Raw genomic sequence first — 18,892 nt, 5'->3', positions numbered from 1 at the left:
GCCGAGTCACAGCTGCAACACACAGGATTATAGAAATATAAACATTACAATACACATGAAAACATAACTAGAACAATAATTCATAATAATGGGTGGAATTTAACCCACCGGGAAAACATCATTTATTTGTGCAAAGAGAACATTTTTAACAAAAAAAAATCTTTGCTTATGGAACAAAATATTTTGAGATGATAATCTTGGGGGTCCTTCAGTGTGATTGTGGATGTCCCTAAATATATAATTAAAAAAAAATATATATATATATACTGTATATTTTTTGGGGGTCCTTAAAATGAAAATGTTTGGGTTAAAAGCAGGTGTTCTGTCAGAAGGAGCCAGCTTACCGCTGGGAGCCCGTCCCTCCCGAGTTGACGCTGTCAGCTTCGTTGGTGGTAGCGGAGGCCAGGGACAGACTGGAGCCTGACTGGGTCGTGCTCAGGCTGTCCGCTATATGGGAGCAGGAGGACACTGCATTATTACAACTAGTCCGTTACACGTTCTGAATATATGAACAGCAAATGATGTCCAGTGAGGGTAATGCAATGTAACAGATCACACGCGTTGACCTTCTGTCGAGTAGCTAGTAGTATCAGGGTCCGAGTTGTTTTCCCCGTGTGGGTCGGTTACGCGGAAAAGTGTGACCCAGTATTAGTCTGTGTCCGTCCCAACATGCATTTCACTGGTGACCCGGAAGTGGACAGACAGACAGCGATCGGTGAATTTAGTAATGATGATGATGATGGCAAAAAAATGGAAGCTGCAAACATGCATTTTTTTGACCACTAGAGGGCAGCAAGTACTAAGTTGAATGGTAAATGCACCAGGACAAATTGCACATGTGTGCATAACGCACAGACGTGAGTCCGTTTTCTTTTACCGTTCTGAAGTTGTAGTCTGTTATATAGAACTTGGTTTCAGAAAAATAGCCTGTTTGGAATCAAAAGGCTGAGAAAATACCTATTTTTTTTATAGTGTTTCTCAATCAGAATTCTCACTCAAGCCTTTTATTTTAGATTTCAGTGACAGACATATAAACAGTACTTCTTCTCAAACAAATGACAAAAAATTAATAAATACATTTATTCTAATATAAGTAGTAATTGAATAGGCTACAGATATGACCTCCTGTTTTAGGACAGATGAGGGAGAGTTTGTGAGTGTGTTCGAGTGTGTGTGTGTGAGTTAGCTAGTGTGTAACTTCCTCCTTGCGTTCAGGATGCGATCATTGGTAGTGCCAAAATCATGTCACATGGGATGGGGCGTGTGTGTGTGCAAACACGCCCTATCCGTGTGTGTGTGTGTGTGTGTGTGTGTCCTGACCCAGCGTTTAGGGCGAAACACTGGTCTATTACTGTAGCTCTAAAAGCTACCGGGAGGGAGCGCGACTTACGCGTGGAAGAAGGGCACTTGGAGAAAGTGTCGCCGGACGACTCCTCTCTGTTGAAGACGGCCTTGGGCCTGTGTTTCTGCCTGGGCTTGGGGGTCTTGGGCATGGGAGCCTTGGGGGTCTTGGGCTTGGCCAACAGGAGGCCCTGCTCCTCCAGGATCTCCTGCTGCTTCCGTCGCAGGTACTCCTGCTTGATGAGCTCCCTCCGCGTCTTCTCCTCCTCCTTGCGCAGGCGGTCCTCCTCGGCCTTGCGTCTGGCCAACCAAAGGGGCAAAAGAAATGACACGCGTGTTGAGCTTGATCATCTGCAACCTTTGCTATTTCTGAATTCGAATCGAGAAAAGTAACAGTTTTGGACATTATGGGCTGTATTTTGCGTGTCTTAAGTACCAGGTCTTATTACTTAACTTAAGACCTGGAGGCGTGACCAATGCCATCTGGCTATTCTGAGCGGCCAAAGAGCATTGACCACGCCTCCAGGTCTTAAGTTAAGTGAAGTAATAAGACCTGGTACTTAAGACACGCAAAATACAGCCCAAGGTCTCCACCCGACATAACAAGAGACAAAATGTTTGCCTCCATTCAGCATCTGAGCATTGACCGAAGGGACACACAGACACACGCACCAAATCTCAGCCTTGGAAACCTGGAATGGGAATGCGTGTGAGGTCACATGAGGTATGAACGGTCACCTGGCTTCGTCGCGTTTGAGCTCCGACTCCACCTCCAGCGTCTGTTTGCGCAGCCGAGCCTCCTCGGCCTTCTTCTGCTGCTTCAGCAGGAAGGCTGCTCTCTTCTTCGCCAGCTCGTCCTCCGCCTTCTGCTCATCCTGCAGCCACAGAGGAGAGGAGAGGAGAGGAGAGGAGAGGAGAGGAGAGGAGAGGAGAGGAGAGGAGAGGAGAGGAGAGGAGAGGAGAGGAGAGGAAGACATTAGTAGTCAATTAAGGGAATGACTGAACAGAACAGGAGAACGCTGTAATTAATGAATGTAATGTAATTAACTGTATGAAACATCTACCATAATCAATGTTGCCTAAAGTCGTTGGAAAGGAGCGTTCAAAACGATGTCAAACGTTTAGATTTTAGGAGTGTAAAAATCACATTACAAAAAAAATAATTGTTGTTAGAACGTTAATTCTAACAACAATTACTTTTTGGGTTCGCGAGACATCAGGGCCACGGGGGTCCCCCAGCCAAAAACGTTGAGAACCCTGTGCTAGAGAGGAGAGGTTCAAAGAGTATTTGGACCGTTTCTCAGAATGAACCACAACTGCTTTAGTGCTTTCTCTGAACACACTGGACATTCTATCCAACAGTACCGCCACTTTCAGAGACCGTACCTTGAAGAAAAAGCCAATGCCAGACTTCTCCTCTCCCTCCCCTCCCTCGGTGCCAGCGCCATGGTCCAGCTCCTCGTCGGCCCTCAGCTCGGAGATGTCCACTTCGATCAGCGGCGCTTTGCTGCGCTGCAGCTCCTCCGAGGGCGCGTTCTCCGAGGAGCTGAGCTCCGTCTCCCTCATGGTACTGTTCAGGCACTCGTCAAAGGACACTTCTCCAGCGGCCACGGTCGACGGGTCCACTCTGGTGGGCAGGCGCAGGTTGGCTTCGTCCTGAAGCCGGAATGTGGCGCTCCGGAGGTGGCCGGAGCCGGGCGGCTGCGCGCCGATTGTCCCTGCTGCGGTGGGGGTCCTGGGGCTGGGGGCGTCGGGCTGCTCGGCCCTGGGGGACCGGCCCCCGTGGAAGTGCCTGGGCTGAGGCAAGGTGTCCCCGCTCTGCGTGGGGGTGCCGCCCCTGGAGCCCTGCCGACTCTGCTCCTTGGCTATCTTCAGCTCGGAGGGTTTGGATCTGGAGCCTCGGGTCGAGGAGAGCTTGGGGGGCTTCCTGGCTGGAACGGAGCCGGCGGTGGAGATGGACTCCATGAACTGGACCGGCGCGCGCACTTTAGCGTCACCGCCGGCCTTGTCGGTGGCGGAGGGAGGTGGCGGGCCGGCGGCACCACCAGGGGGCGACTGTACATTCTGCTTCATCAGCATCTCCTGCTGGAACGACAGCTGCATCATCTGCTGCTGGATGCTGCCGATGGCCTCGTTCAGCAGCTCGATGGAGCGGTTGCACTCGTTCAGGTCCAGCTCTTCCTCCAGGTAGAAGCTTCCTCCGCCGCCCTTCTTGTCCGCGTCCAAGCCGCCGCCGGGCGGCTTGGCGGCCACCTCGGCCTCTCTGCTGCCCCGCAGGGCGTCGACGCACACATCGTCCGTGGAGGCGGTACCTTTCTCGCCGCTGAGCTCGTCTTTAGAAAAGTCCGACTTGAGGGCGTTGGGCAGCGTGACGCTCTTTAGGGGGCTGGGCGGCGTGACGCTCTTTAGGGGGCTGGGCGGCGTGTCGCTCTTTAGGGCGTTGGGCGGCGTGGGCAGCGTGTCGGTCTTGCCGCCGCCCTTCTTGACGATGTGCAGGAAGGCGGCCTTCCCCAGCTTCTGCCTCTGTCTGGCCGACAGCGCCTCCATCTTCTTCTTCTGGTGCTCGATGGCCCGCCGCTTCTCCTCCAGCTGCATGTGGAGCTGGACGAGCTCCGAGGCCAGCACGTTGTTGGACCCGCCGGCGGCGAGCGGCGAGGACGGGCTCTGGTCCCGCCTCAGCCTCCAGGAGGAGGCGGCCAGCGGCCCGCCGCACTCCGACCCGTCCGGAGTGGTCCTCTGGGAGCTGGAGGCGCTGGAGCGCAGGTCGTGGTTGCTGCCGAAGCGCTGCTGGTGCGCCTTGCGCTCGGCGAAGGACGTCATGCGCACGCTGCCGCTGGCCTGGGAGTGCGTGCTGAGGCACGGGCTGGAGCGCCCGCTGCCCCCGTTCAGGTCCTTGTCCTTGTCCACGTGCTCCTTGACGTTCATGTCCTCCTGGAGCTTGGCCGATTCCTCCTCTTCCGCGTCAAACGTCTTCCTGATCCAGTTGGGGTCCTTGGTGGTCAGCGCCTCGTCCAGATCGTCCTCCTCCTCGTCCTCCTCGTCCACCTCCTCCAGCTCCGGCTCAGGCCTCTGCTCCTCGGAGTCAGAGTGCAGGTAGAAGCCCCCGGCCGGCTCCTTGGAGGAGGGGTCCGCGCTGCAGGCCGCCTGGTCGTGGGGAGGGTCGGTCGGCGGGTCCGGCTCCTCGCCGGAGGAGGGACTGAAGGTCCTGTTGAGGCCGGCGGGCAGGGCTTTCCTCCGGACGGCTGCGGCGGGACCGTCTCCTCGGCGTAGGGAGCCTCTCCCCGCAGAGCGGGGGACCTCGCCGCTCTCCTCCTCCTTGTTCAGACATACAGACTTCTCTTTGGCCGGCTTCAGCACGGCAGGCATCAGTGGTTCTAGGTAGAAGCCGTCCGTGGCGGGCTCAGCCTCGGCGGTGGGTTCGGGCGTGGCTGCTGCCTGTACGCCGGCGCCGCCTCCCGCCCGCTCGGGACCGGCTGGAGCGTCGGTTCTCGTAACAGCCGCCAGGGTCTCGTCCTCCTCGGCCTCGACGACCAGCAGGCCGTGGCCGTTGATTCTCCGTGCCTGCGGAGGCAGGTGGCCGGGGGGAGGAGCCTGCGGAGGCAGGTGGCCGGGGGGAGGAGCCTGGTGCTTGGGGGTGACGTTGACCACGTTGGAGGCCAGGCTGTCCTTGCTGATGGAGCGGGCCAGGCTGATGCTGTCGGCGTCGCTGTCCGTGGCCGAGGGGAACGTGTAGGGGTTCAGTGTAGACATGGGTCTGGAGGGAGGACGCATGGAAAACACAACATACCGTATGTTAACTCAGAATATAGTAGAGCTTTCACAAGAACACCGAACACCAAGAACAGAAGACTTAAACTCATTATGACAACTAGGGGCTGTTCACTTGAGCCCTACATACTTTGTCGCATAACGAATATAGCAAAGGGGAGCTTGCAGACCTGCTCATTTCGTGCCCAAATAGGGACGCCAGGTTGAACGTGGTTAAACACACTTGTCACATACACCCCATCTTAAATAGAATGTACAGTAATAGATCAAGGTTACCTCTGCCTCTTCTCCGGCCAGGCAACGACAGATCCTCTGGTCTGTCCCTCCATCTGAGTCAAGGAGTTGGAGCGGTTTCTCAGGCCTAGCACACATAACACAAGGAGTTGGAGCGGTTTCTCAGGCCTAGCACACAAAACACACATCGGCTACTAAGCAGACGGCTCAAATACAGAAAACCTTTGAATATTAACATTTGAATAAAACGTTGATTTAGACTGAATCCTTATTTTAGAAAAGGTGTTAGGATTATCTGAAGAATAGGCTCAAATGAACACTATCTCAAATGGTGCATTTACAGTTTATAGCGTCTTTATCCAAAGCTCTTTACATTTCATTCACACACTGACGGCAGAGGAAACCATGCAAAGCACCAGCTTTGTTCATTCATTGGGAGCAGTCAGAGGTTCAGTGCCTTCCTCAGATCCACACTAACCCAGGAAAAGCCGGGGATAGAACCGGGAACCTTGCAATTCCCAAGCGACCATGCTACCATGCTATTTACCTGTGATGACATTGAATGTTGTTATTATTGTTCAGGTCATGTCGATGAATTGATTGCATAGGGCCTAAATGGAAACAAGACTGCAAGGACTTGTCCCTTTTGGACTGAGGGTTTGACTGTACTCTGTTGCCGTTTATACATTCTGTCTAATAAACAATTCTTATTCAATCAATCAATCAAACCTCCTGGGAGAAATATAATAATGATCTCCGTGTGAATTCAAAGCAGCATGAGGCGAGTAATTTTGTGGTGTAAGAAATACAACAACTAATACAGCGGTAATGTTTAACCCATTCTGACCTGAGATCAGATTCATACGAGGTTTCCACTGGACACACACTGGTCTGATTAACCCATTCTGACCTGAGATCAGATTTAAAAAAATGTCAGTCGTTCTTCGATTTTTTTTAAATAGCAGACCTACAAGCTCGTAGCGCGCCACTCGGTGGCGCGATATGAGCTTGTAGGTCTGCTATTTTTAAATAGCTAAAGCATAACATGATGCTAGCACCAAAATGGGTTCCCGGTCAGAATGGGTTAAGAGAACATTAGATATACAACTAACACAGCGGTAATGTTTAATATCTTTACCAGCCCCGGCGTCTTCCCCTTGCTGCTTCTGTTGCCTCTGTCTCAAAGGTAGGAGAGGATGGGACGGGCTGAAGGTCGGACCCCCTTTACTGAAAACCACAAAAGATCACATTTAATATCTCACACCGTATGTACAGTACGTTCAACCGGATTGAGAATGGAATGAGCAGCGATGAGGTACGCATGAAAGAATTGGCGACACAAACGGCACAGTCAATAATGTAGACCGGACCTGGCATAATAGATTAAAATTGCATGAGCTTGATCAAAATGGAAAATGGTGCCTTTGATATAGCGCCTTAATCCAAGGCGCTTTACATAGACTGTGCATTACATTCAACCATACATTCACCCATTCATACACCAAATACCAATGGCGGCGGAAACCATGCAAGGCACCAAGTAACCTGCACATCGGGAGCAATTAGGGGTCCAGTGTCTTGCTCAAGGACACTTCGACACCAACTCTGGGGGAGCACGGGTTTGAACTGGCAACCTTTGCGGTTAACATCCAGCCACTCTACCCCTGAGCCACCGCCGCAAAATTGAAGACAAAAGTGTGTAAACACAAAGATCCATCTTCTTCCCCTTCCTTTTCTTTTATGGAATATGTACAAGGTCAAATGAATATAAATCATGTAAAACCATAACTGAAATGAAATAAATAAATATGAAATGAAACGTTGAAGACAAAAGCGAGGACGCAAATTGTAATTGGCCGGGGTGACTGGGTGGGAGATTGCCATTGGTTGAGAATGAGATGATGCATGATGATGATAAGAGCGCCCCTCACTTCACACGGTTGTGATTTTTTTATATACACACACACAGGTGTGTCTGTGTGTGTGAGTGAGTGAGTGAGTGAGTGAGTGAGTGAGTGAGTGAGTGAGTGAGTGAGTGAGTGAGTGTGTGTGTGTGTGTGTGTGTGTGTGTGAGTGAGTGAGTGAGTGAGTGAGTGAGTGTGTGTGTGTGTGTGTGTGTGTGTGTGTGTGTGTCAACGAATCAACATGTTTTTTAATCACCAAGTCTGATTAACAACGTAAACCTGTGTTAAGACGTGTACAATTTCTTTGAGCTTTTATAGATCTGCTATTTTCATTTTTCGTGTTCATTAATCATAATCGAGGCTAAAGTTTAAAATAATCTTTATATTGATTATAAGTCATAATATCACCCAGCCCTGCTCAAGGCGAGTGAAAGACCCATTCCTGGCAGCTTGTGCACGGGGGGGGGGGGGGGGGGGGCAGAGCAGCAAACAGGTAAAATCACCCCGTGTGAAGTAAGAGGTGCAACTCCGTGTCAGCAACCATGCTGTTTTCGTGCTCACACACACCCAGCCAGCCAGTTACCCACACACACACACAGTCACTTAACCCATTCTGACCTGAGATCAGATTCATACGAGGTTTCCACATGGACACACACTGGTCTGATGAACCCATTCTGACCTGAGATCAGATTAAAAAAAATGTCAGTCGTTCTTCGATTTTTCAAAAATAGCAGACCTACAAGCTCGTATCGCGCCACTCGGTGGCGCGATATGAGCTTGTAGATCTGCTATTTTTCAATAGGTAAAGCATAACATGATGCTAACACCAAAATGGGTGCCCGGTCAGAATGGGTTAAAAAACAGAGAACGGGAGAGCATGATGCGACTGAATGAGAAGCAGAATGAGACTTACAGAGGGTCAGCAGAGTCTTCAGGGTGCAGGAAATACCTGTTGCAGACTTCTGGGCTCATGGCCTGCGCCTCGGTGGTGCCGGGGCTGGCCAGGAAACTGCGCTTGGTGGCGTTGGAGATGGGCACCGACGGACGGCCACTCTTGCACTGGGCCAAAGCTCGGGCTGGGAGGGTGGAAGCAGTGTCGTCGGTCAAGAGGGGGGGGAAACTCTGGGGTGACTTTGAATAGCACTGAGCAGCGGTTTGTGTTTCCCTGTGAGGACTGCGGATGAAAATTAGCAACTGTGCTAACAGTGCTATACCCGGTGTATTTACGTCCATGTGACGTCCATTAATATGCATTGTCCTGTCCAAATAAACAGCAGCATTAGAGGATGAAATACCCGTTTCGGTCGAAACGCCACATTTTATAACAAATACAAAGGAAGACTTCATGTTCATGCATGTTTTGTCCTTTTTTACTTTTGCTTATTTGAAAGGTTAAAGGGACACTTCACCCTTTTTGCAAAAGAATATATGTTAATGACGTTTAGGAGCTTTAGAACACTTTCCTGGGGGTCTTTATGTGTGTAATATGTGGTTTTAGATATTTTAGATTGTAGCAGTGAGCCTGTTGTCTCTGATGTCATGGACACTGGGCTCACTTCCTTCCTGGACTACATGTTGTCTCAGTAAGACAGCTCTCCCCCCTATCCACAAGGAGGAGCAGAGCACCAAAGAATTATGGGAATTGTAGTCCAGGAGGGTAGTGAGACCAGTGTCCATGACATCAGAGACAACAGGCTCACTGCTACAATCTAAAATATCTAAAACCACATATTACACACATAAATACCCCCAGGAAAGTGATCTAAAGCTTCTAAACGTCATTAACATATATTTTTTTGCAAAAAGGGTGAAGTGTCCCTTTAAGCAACCACTATATTTGATGTTCAAAAAATATGTCCTTCAGTGATTATGAGCACAGCAAAGCTCTCTGGCGTACGACCGTACATCTGTGATTATGAGCACAGCAAAGCTCTCTGGCGTACGACCGTACATCTGTGATTATGAGCACAGCAAAGCTCTCTGGCGTACGACCGTACATCTGTGATTATGAGCACAGCAAAGCTCTCTGGCGTACGACCGTACATCTGTGATTATGAGCACAGCAAAGCTCTCTGGCGTACGACCGTACATCAGTGATTATGAGCACAGCAAAGCTCTCTGGCGTGTACTGTCTGTACGTACCATCTTTGAACTCCTGGGGGTCTCTGGGCTGGACGAACTCTGGCTTGACGATCTCAAACCACCAGAAGAGCTCCGCGATGAACACCATCACATTGTGCTGCGAGAAGAAGAGAGCACAGGCAACAGTGTAGAGGATGAACACCATCACATTGTGCTGCGAGAAGAAGAGAGCACAGGCAACAGTGTAGAGGATGAACACCATCACATTGTGCTGCGAGAAGAAGAGAGCACAGGCAACAGTGTAGAGCGTTTAACCCATTCTGACCTGAGATCAGATTCATACGAGGTTTTCACAGGACACACACTGGTCTGATTAACCCATTCTGACCTGAGATCAGATTCTAAAAATGTCAGCCGTTCTTCGATTTTTCAAAAATAGCAGACCTACAAGCTCGTAGCGCGCCACTCGGTGGCGCGCTATGAGCTTGTAGATCTGCTATTTTTCAATAGCTAAAGCATAACATGATGCTGAACACCAAAACGGGTTCCCGGTCAGAATGGGGTCCGCCATAATGCACTGTGAAGTCCTCAAGTGTTCAAGCCGCATTTCCAGAGCTCATTTGAATGAAGAAAACATTATTTTTAACCAAAATATGGTACTAGGTATGTTGATAGCATAACTAGCAGCACATCTGCAGAGGTTTGATTGAGATTTTTAGATTTAGACTGTGGTGTTGGTTAGGGCATTAAGGAACTAGTCGAATAGTTTACTAGTCGACTAGTAAATCCACTAGTCGACCTTGTTGGTACTAGTTGACTAGTTGATAATAAGAAAAAATAAGTTTATATTTTTTAATTTTTCCCGATTTTCTACAAGATCAGGTAGATTATAGTTATAGTCACCAATGTGTACACAGTTTCTTTTTCATAATAGGTAGTTAAACAACTACGGTAGTCGACTATTAAACTAGTAAAAATGACTGGAAGTGAATGCCCTAGTGTTGGTAGTAGGACACCGATTGGCTGGTAAAATGAAAGCGGTATACGTATGTTTGGTCTCCTCAGCGTGGCGGACTCAGGATCCAATCCCAGGTAGGACATGACATTTACAGATCACAGCTGTGGTTTACTAACCTGACGCTGCCAGATCCAAAAAGCTTGCTACACAAATTTGTTTCACAGCTTATTTGGATCTGGGATCTCTGAGGGGGTTGAGCTAACACAGATCCGACCCGTACCGAACCAATCAGCGTGAGCTAAGGGCGGGATATGTGCGAAACCGGATGTGAAGCTATATAGACACGTCACGCTCCCATCCAATCATCTACCAAGTATCTTGAAAAAAAGGAACAGCCCCGTCATCGAATTTGCTTCCACGATCCCAGATCCCAATAAGCTGTTAAACAAATTTGTGGATCTGGCAGCGTCAAGTTAGTGGTTTACCTCAGAGATTGTGCAAATAGAGAACCAAATGGATCCGGTCCCATGGATCCATTTGTGCACCTGCAGAAAGCAACAGGACAACTCACCCCTTTTCCGTTTTTTTAATTTCTCCAACTATAAACTTTCACGACATGAGCAGACAGCCTAAGTACAAATAATATAATTTATGAAAAGCTACTACAGTGAAGTCAGTTCACAGAAGTTGTTGTAGGATAATGTGTGGATTATCTGAGTGGGCAAATCCTTACATATACTAAATTGTTTATAGGGTCAATATAAGTAAAATAATATAGCCTTTCCATCTTTTTATATTTTTCCAAAAAGAATACAAACAGCCAATAGCATATTACAAAGTCATCCCCCTCACTGGGGAAAGTTCTGGGAGGAAAAACAGGCAAGCACCGGGGTGAGTTGTCCAGTATTAATCTAAAAGAACGGCGTCTACCTTGAGCACCAGGGTGAGTTGTCCAGTATTCATATAAAAGAGTCTACCTTGAGCACCAGGGTGAGTTGTCCAGTATTCATATAAAAGAGTCTACCTTGAGCACCAGGGTGAGTTGTCCAGTATTCATATAAAATAGTCTACATTGAGCACCAGGGTGAGTTTTCTAGTATTCATCTAAAATAGTCTACATTGAGCACCAGGGGTGAGTTGACCAGTATTCATATTCTAAAAGAACGGAGTCTACCTTGAGCACCAGGGGTGAGTTAACTGTCCCAGTATTCATCTAAAAGAGTCTACCTTGAGCACTGGGGCGAGTTGTCCAGTATTCATATAAAAGAGTCTACCTTGAGCACCAGGGGTGAGTTGTCCAGTATTCATATAAAAGAGTCTACCTTGAGCACTGGGGCGAGTTGTCCAGTATTCATATAAAAGAGTCTACCTTGAGCACTGGGGCGAGTTGTCCAGTATTCATATAAAAGAGTCTACCTTGAGCACTGGGGCGAGTTGTCCAGTATTCATATAAAAGAGTCTACCTTGAGCACTGGGGTGAGTTGTCCAGTATTCATATAAAAGAGTCTACCTTGAGCACCAGGGGTGAGTTGTCCAGTATTCATATAAAAGAGTCTACCTTGAGCACCAGGGGCGAATAGAGCACGTCTTCTGTCCGCAGGTAGAAGCTCTTGTTCAGATACTCGCTGGCAAACTCCTTGAGCAGTTGGATGTTGTACAGGCTGTCGGCGATGGAGGGCACCTCCTTCAGGCAGATATCTGAGCAGACAGGCACAAATATATACTGTATCTCTGACTGAAAGGCTTTGTTAGACCAACTCTTATTCTGCAATGTACAAATTATGATTTTTTCTTTTAGAATTATGCCAGTTATAACCAGTTGAATTCACAGATTGAGGCTTTAGTATTTGCTTTTATGAAATATCCATTACGGCTTATGGACATGAATTCCACTTTGCATACCCTTTGATGTTGAAATAAACTTAATATTAAAAAAAAAAGAATGGCGACTGAGAAAGTTGTTGTACTGAGCTCAGCTCAGTACAACAATGACCTCATGGCTATACAAATGTCACAGATCTGAACGTACTGTAGGAGCTGTGTATAGCCAGTAGCAGCTGACCAGAATAGGATCGCACTCTGGTATCAAATTCAACACAACAGGGAAGAGGCTTGATGAGGACACAACCTCATGCTTAGATGAGGACACAATCTCATGATTAGATGAGGACACAATCTCATGATTAGATGAGGACACACTCTCATGATTAGATGAGGACACAATCTCATGATTAGATGAGGACACACTCTCATGATTAGATGAGGACACAACCTCATGATTAGATGAGGACACACTCTCATGATTAGATGAGGACACACTCTCATGATTAGATGAGGACACAACCTCATGCTTAGATGAGGACACACTCTCATGATTAGATGAGGACACAACCTCATGCTTAGATGAGGACACACTCTCATGATTAGATGAGGACACAACCTCATGCTTAGATGAGGACACACTCTCATGATTAGATGAGGACACAACCTCATGCTTAGATGAGGACACACTCTCATGATTAGATGAGGACACACTCTCATGATTAGATGAGGACACAATCTCATGATTAGATGAGGACACAATCTCATGATTAGATGAGGACACAACCTCATGCTTAGATGAGGACACAACCTCATGCTTAGATGAGGACACACTCTCATGATTAGATGAGGACACAATCTCATGATTAGATGAGGACACAATCTCATGCTTAGATGAGGACACAACCTCATGCTTAGATGAGGACACACTCTCATGATTAGATGAGGACACAACCTCATGCTTAGATGAGGACACACTCTCATGATTAGATGAGGACACAATCTCATGATTAGATGAGGACACAATCTCATGATTAGATGAGGACACACTCTCATGATTAGATGAGGACACAATCTCATGATGTGACTGGTCAGTGGTCACTGACCCCGGAAACCCCTCGTGAAATTGAGACAAAATGTGTTGAATTGGAGCAGAATCGAATTTAGTGACGCATCATTTAGCTCAGGGTTCCGCAATAAATTTTTCCTCAAGGTACATATTTTGACTAGGGTACCAGGCTGGGGGCCGAGTCGACAAGCAATTAAAAAAAAAGAAAAAATCTTCCAGGGGCCACAAGGGGGCGCTAATTGGGGAACCCTGATTTAGCTACTTCGGAAGAATGTGATAGGCTTATGATATGAACGCTAATGTTTTTGACAGCAATTTCAGTGTTTGGGTTCAGATGAGAATCTATCAACATTTTGGATTAGTATTATTTTTTATTTTTTCCAAAATCTACTCTAAGATGGCATCTTCAATAAAAGTTAAAAATGTTTTGTGAATTTGATTGAAAAGTTATTATAATACAAATAGTTCCAACAGCATCTACATTTAAGGTTGTAAACTACAGTATATTTATTTTATTTATCCAACCTTTATTTAACCAGTAATATCACATTGAGACTGCGTCTCTTTTACAAAGTGGGAACTGGCCAAGAGGCAGAAATAAATATGCTTACGAGTGTCGCGAGGACACATTTTACTTGGAAAAGATTCTACCCCCAAAAGGAGTACCTGGGCCAAAAAAAGTTTGGGAACCCCTGGGCTACAGTACAGGGGTGTGTGTGTGTGTGTGTGTGTGTGTGTGCGCCTGCGTGTGTGTGTGTGTGTGTGTGTGTGTGCTCTGTTCTCTGCAGTACCTTCCAGCTTCATGAGATCAGGGCAGTAGTAGTGGACCACGGCCAGCAGGGCGGCACCGTCACACACGTCCCTCATCAGCTCCTCCAGCAGAGGGAAGAAGGGCAGCTGACGGCCGGAGGCGTGTTCCCTGCGATACCGCACCTGACCACCGGGGGGGGAGAGGGGGGGAGAGGGGGAGGCTTAATTAAAGCATTAAAGCCAGGACAAAAACAAACACCACTAACACCGGCAACACAAGTGCGTTACGTTACCACCAAGAGTGCAACATACCAATGGCGCCTTTTCAACTGCATGGTACTGGCTCTATTTTTGTATGACCTCCGTCGAGGTTCCAAGCGAGCCGAGGCGATGCCAAGAGCGACGTGAAAACACTGCAGACTACTGGTTAGTCAGAGAATAACTACTGGTTAGTCAGAGACTAACTACTGGTTAGTCAGAGACTAACTACTGGTTAGTCAAGTGGTCGCCAAGTCTCACTGCATCACGACAGACTGCATGGAAGCTCTCGATTACTGTGCGCATTTCTAACTAGAAATTAATCGATATTGAGCAACTGCGCATGGCCTATTTCTCCCCTAATTATTAGCAGAAACGTTTTGCTAGACAGACTATAGGAAATAAGTTTGTTTTACAGACACTATTGCTCTTTTAACACGTCTCTCTGCTATAGACCACCGAAGTCTGACGTCAATATTGCTAGGGTTCATGTAATTTAAGAACAGTGTTTGTAAAAAAAATAAACAAATCATCCCGGCGGCTTCAATCAACTGACTGCGAGAAAACACTGATACGTTACGTTACTGCTGCCGAATTAGTTACATTGTCGCTAGAAACAGACAATCAAATAGGAGCGACTATCGTAAACGATACAGAGACAGCTCCCCCGACACTATCGCAGAGACAAGTTTGTTTATTTTTGGATCACAATGCTTATGTGAGACGATTTTAACCCATTCTGACCGGGCACCCATTTTGGTGTTGGCATCATGTTATGCTTTAGCTATTGAAAAATAGCAGATCTACAAGCTCATATCGCGCCACCGAGTGGCGCGATACGAGCTTGTAGGTCTGCTATTTTTGAAAAATTCGAAGAACGACTGACATTTTTAGAATCTGATCTCAGGTCAGAATGGGTTAATCAGACCAGTGTGTGTCCCGTGGAAACCTCGTATGAATCTGATCTCAGGTCAGAATGGGTTAAAGATGAGCAAAATGTTATTCTCCATAGAGAAAAACTTCTGCAAACCCCTTGGAACCAGGGGGATGAGCGAGTGGCGCTCGATACAGAGGGTGGACGGGAGAGCATTTATATTGAGGGGTTACTTTCCGCAGTGGAAAACAAAGTACAGGTGGTACCAAGAGAGAGAACAGTGGAGTGGAGCTGGTACCATGCAGTGGTAAAGTGTAGAAGTAATGACTAGTGCCAACGTGAACAACACACAGAAACAGGTGAAGCTAGTCGGCATGGCATGTCTGCTATCGATCTGCTTCCACTCTCCTCATTTTAAGTAGGGATGCTCCGATCAGGTTTTTTGAGACGATCACAGATAGTTTTTCTCATGATCAGACGATCGGACGATAGATTTTTCCAGATAGGGTAAATTGCCGAACACCCATCGGAGTGAATATTTGGCCGATACGGCCGATTATCGGAGCATCTCTAATTTTAAGTCCAGGGTTCTCCCCCTGGTCTCTGTGACTTTAAGTCCAGGGTTCTCCCCCTGGTCTCTGTGACTTTAAGTCCAGGGGTCTCCCCCTGGTCTCTGTGACTTTAAGTCCAGGGGTCTCCCCCTGGTCTCTGTGACTTTAAGTCCAGGGGTCTCCCCCTGGTCTCTGTGACCGATTCATTGTGGAATGGATGACTGATAAGGGAATTTCTTTACGTGAGACGTATATAACTGACAAGGCGTCAGAGCGTCACCATTATATTAGTCAGACCGCTGGGGGAAAACCCTGGGGCCTAATTTGACTGGGTGGAGACGGGAGCGCCGGGTGGTCTCGGTCATATCAGAGCAGTGACAACATGGACAACATAAAGCAGAGAATGGGTCATCGAGCCTCAGTGTGAACGCGTTGCTGCGTCACTGGCCCTGTGGAGCGGGCCCAGTCAAACCAGGCCATCAGGACAACTGGGAGGGACACCAGGGAATCACTGGCCCACTTATGGATATTGCACGTGGGGTGGATGAGTGCACACACACACACACACACACACACACACACACACACACACACACACACACACACACACACAGTCTCACACACACACACACACACACACATTAATATTGGAGTATTTTATAAATAATTATAGAATTCAAATGGGGCTCTGATCAGGCTGAAACTTTGGGAGTCCACATCAGAGGCGAATGACATCACAGGCTCTCCACATGAAGTCCAAGATCCACATTGGTCCCAAGGTGTTCCCGCGTGGGTCCCAAGGTGTTCCCACGTGGGTCCCAAGGTGTTCCCACGTGGTTCCCACGTGGATCCCCCTACCCCCGCCCCCTTTACTGGTGATAAAGCTTGCCCTCATTTGTCCCAACACTGCAGTTAACCCATTCTGACCTGAGATCAGATTCATACGAGGTTTCCACTGGACACACACTGGTCTGATTAACCCCATTCTGACCTGAGATCAGATTCTAAAAAATGTCAGTCGTTCTTCGATTTTTCAAAAATAGCAGACCTACAAGCTCGTATCGCGCCACTCGGTGGCGCGCTATGAGCTTGTAGATCTGCTATTTTTCAATAGCTAAAGCATAACATGATGCTAAACACCAAAATGGGTTCCCGGTCAGAATGGGTTAAAGGAAAGGAAAGGCTGAATAGTCCTCCTACGTGGAGCGGCCTTCATTTACAGTGAAAGGAAGGACAAACTATAGCCCTCACCAGAGTCTTTTAGCAACAGGTAAACTAACGGGCTATAGTCAGCGCTAAGTTTTTTTTAAATTTGTATTACAATTCCCATAGGGGGATCACACCATCTGCTGGGCCAACTTCCTGGTCTCAATTGTGTATGTTTCTTTCCTTCCAGGGAGCAGCATGGAGTCCACCGCACGGTCTTCGTTTCCTAACATGATTTAATAAACCTCGCTTCCCTACTTCCTTCACAGGTGTTACTAATTAAGGCTCTGTTCCATTTAGTGTGCAGTGGTTCTCAAACCTTTTCATTTCAAGGACGTCCATAACTTACTTTTGGAACCCACTCAAGGACACTTTGAGACCCACTGGTGTAGCAGAGTGGTTCCAGTGAGCAGTACCCTGACTCTGTTTGACCAGAATGGAACAGAGCCTTCATTAGTATCATCAACACTGACTCTGTTTGACCAGAATGGAACAGAGCCTTCATTAGTATCATCAACACTGACTCTGTTTGACCAGAATGGAACAGAGCCTTCATTAGTATCATCAACACTGACTCCGTTTGACCAGAATGGAACAGAGCCTTCATTAGTATCATCAACACTGACTCTGTTTGACCAGAATGGAACAGAGCCTTCATTAGTATCATCAACACTGACTCTGTTTGACCAGAATGGAACAGAGCCTTCATTAGTATCATCAACACTGACTCTGTTTGTCCAGAATGGAACAGAGCCTTCATTAGTATCATCAACACTGACTCTGTTTGACCAGAATGGAACAGAGCCTTCATTAGTATCATCAACACTGACTCTGTTTGACCAGAATGGAACAGAGCCTTCATTAGTATCATCAACACTGACTCTGTTTGACCAGAATGGAACAGAGCCTTCATTAGTATCATCAACACTGACTCTGTTTGACCAGAATGGAACAGAGCCTTCATTAGTATCATCAACACTGACTCTGTTTGACCAGAATGGAACAGAGCCTTCATTAGTATCATCAACACTGACTCTGTTTGACCAGAATGGAACAGAGCCTTCATTAGTATCATCAACACTGACTCTGTTTGACCAGAATGGAACAGAGCCTTCATTAGTATCATCAACACTGACTCTGTTTGACCAGAATGGAACAGAGCCTTCATTAGTATCATTAACACTGACTCTGTTTGACCAGAATGGAACAGAGCCTTCATTAGTATCATCAACACTGACTCTGTTTGACCAGAATGGAACAGAGCCTTCATTAGTATCATCAACACTGACTCTGTTTGGACCAGAATGGAACAGAGCCTTCATTAGTATCATCAACACTGACTCTGTTTGACCAGAATAGAGCCTTCATTAGTATCATCAACACTGACTCTGTTTGACCAGAATGGAACAGAGCCTTCATTAGTATCATCAACACTGACTCTGTTTGACCAGAATGGAACAGACTACAGAGCTTTCATTAGTATCATCAACACTGACTCTGTTTGACCAGAATGGAACAGAGCCTTCATTAGTATCATTAACCCTGACTCTGTTTGACCAGAATGGAACAGAGCCTTCATTAGTATCATTAACCCTGACTCTGTTTGACCAGAATGGAACAGAGCCTTCATTAGTATCAGCGGGTAACACCTGTGAAGGAAGTAGGGAAGGGACCCCAAGTTCTTTCCAAAATGGTGTGTGTGTGCATAGAGCCCATTAGTCATTGTGTGATAACCTGGAGAAAAGCCTCTAAGCAGGCGTACTTTGCTCCACCAATGCTATAGCTGCTTCAGCGCCAAGAAAGACACTTGGAAATGAGACCCTTGGGGGCTTTGTGAGAAAAATAAACCCACTGTTTCTCTAGACGGGAGCATTTAGCTGCTACTGTAAACACGGATTCAGAGATACACAGACGTGAGTTTAGCCTTCTTCTTTGGCCACTTTGTTTTCAGTGTTTTCAGTGAGGTGAGGAAGAGGTCCAATTGAAGACTCAGTGGGTCCCTTAAATTAACAATACTGTGCTTTTTTTCCCCCCTTTCTTCTGCTTTGCATTTCTCATTATGTCAATTAGCAT

At 47.3% G+C, this 18,892-nt stretch overlaps 1 protein-coding gene across 3 annotated transcripts in view; it reads right to left on the bottom strand.

Annotated features, from left to right (window-relative positions):
- camsap1b (calmodulin regulated spectrin-associated protein 1b) overlaps window positions 1-18,892 on the bottom strand; it is a 61,053-nt gene that overhangs the window by 6,919 nt on the left and 35,242 nt on the right. For 2 of the 3 annotated variants that reach the window (XM_080766401.1, XM_080766403.1), the window contains 10 exons: window positions 13,972-14,113; window positions 11,849-11,988; window positions 9,393-9,489; window positions 8,164-8,326; window positions 6,482-6,570; window positions 5,386-5,470; window positions 2,728-5,095; window positions 2,080-2,216; window positions 1,391-1,641; window positions 345-447 (listed from right to left, as the gene is read on the bottom strand). In XM_080766401.1, the coding sequence (XP_080622527.1) occupies window positions 345-447; window positions 1,391-1,641; window positions 2,080-2,216; window positions 2,728-5,095; window positions 5,386-5,470; window positions 6,482-6,570; window positions 8,164-8,326; window positions 9,393-9,489; window positions 11,849-11,988; window positions 13,972-14,113 (3,575 nt within the window). The remainder of the gene's footprint in view (window positions 1-344; window positions 448-1,390; window positions 1,642-2,079; window positions 2,217-2,727; window positions 5,096-5,385; window positions 5,471-6,481; window positions 6,571-8,163; window positions 8,327-9,392; window positions 9,490-11,848; window positions 11,989-13,971; window positions 14,114-18,892) is intronic. The other variant, XM_080766402.1, reaches the window with a different exon arrangement.

This window comes from Protomyctophum bolini (genome assembly GCF_963924005.1).
Source record: "Protomyctophum bolini genome assembly, chromosome: 6".
In the NCBI taxonomy this organism is placed as follows: Eukaryota; Metazoa; Chordata; class Actinopteri; order Myctophiformes; family Myctophidae; genus Protomyctophum; species Protomyctophum bolini.
The sequence above is the reverse complement of the archived record's forward strand: the minus strand, read 5'-3'. Positions and strand labels throughout refer to the sequence as shown.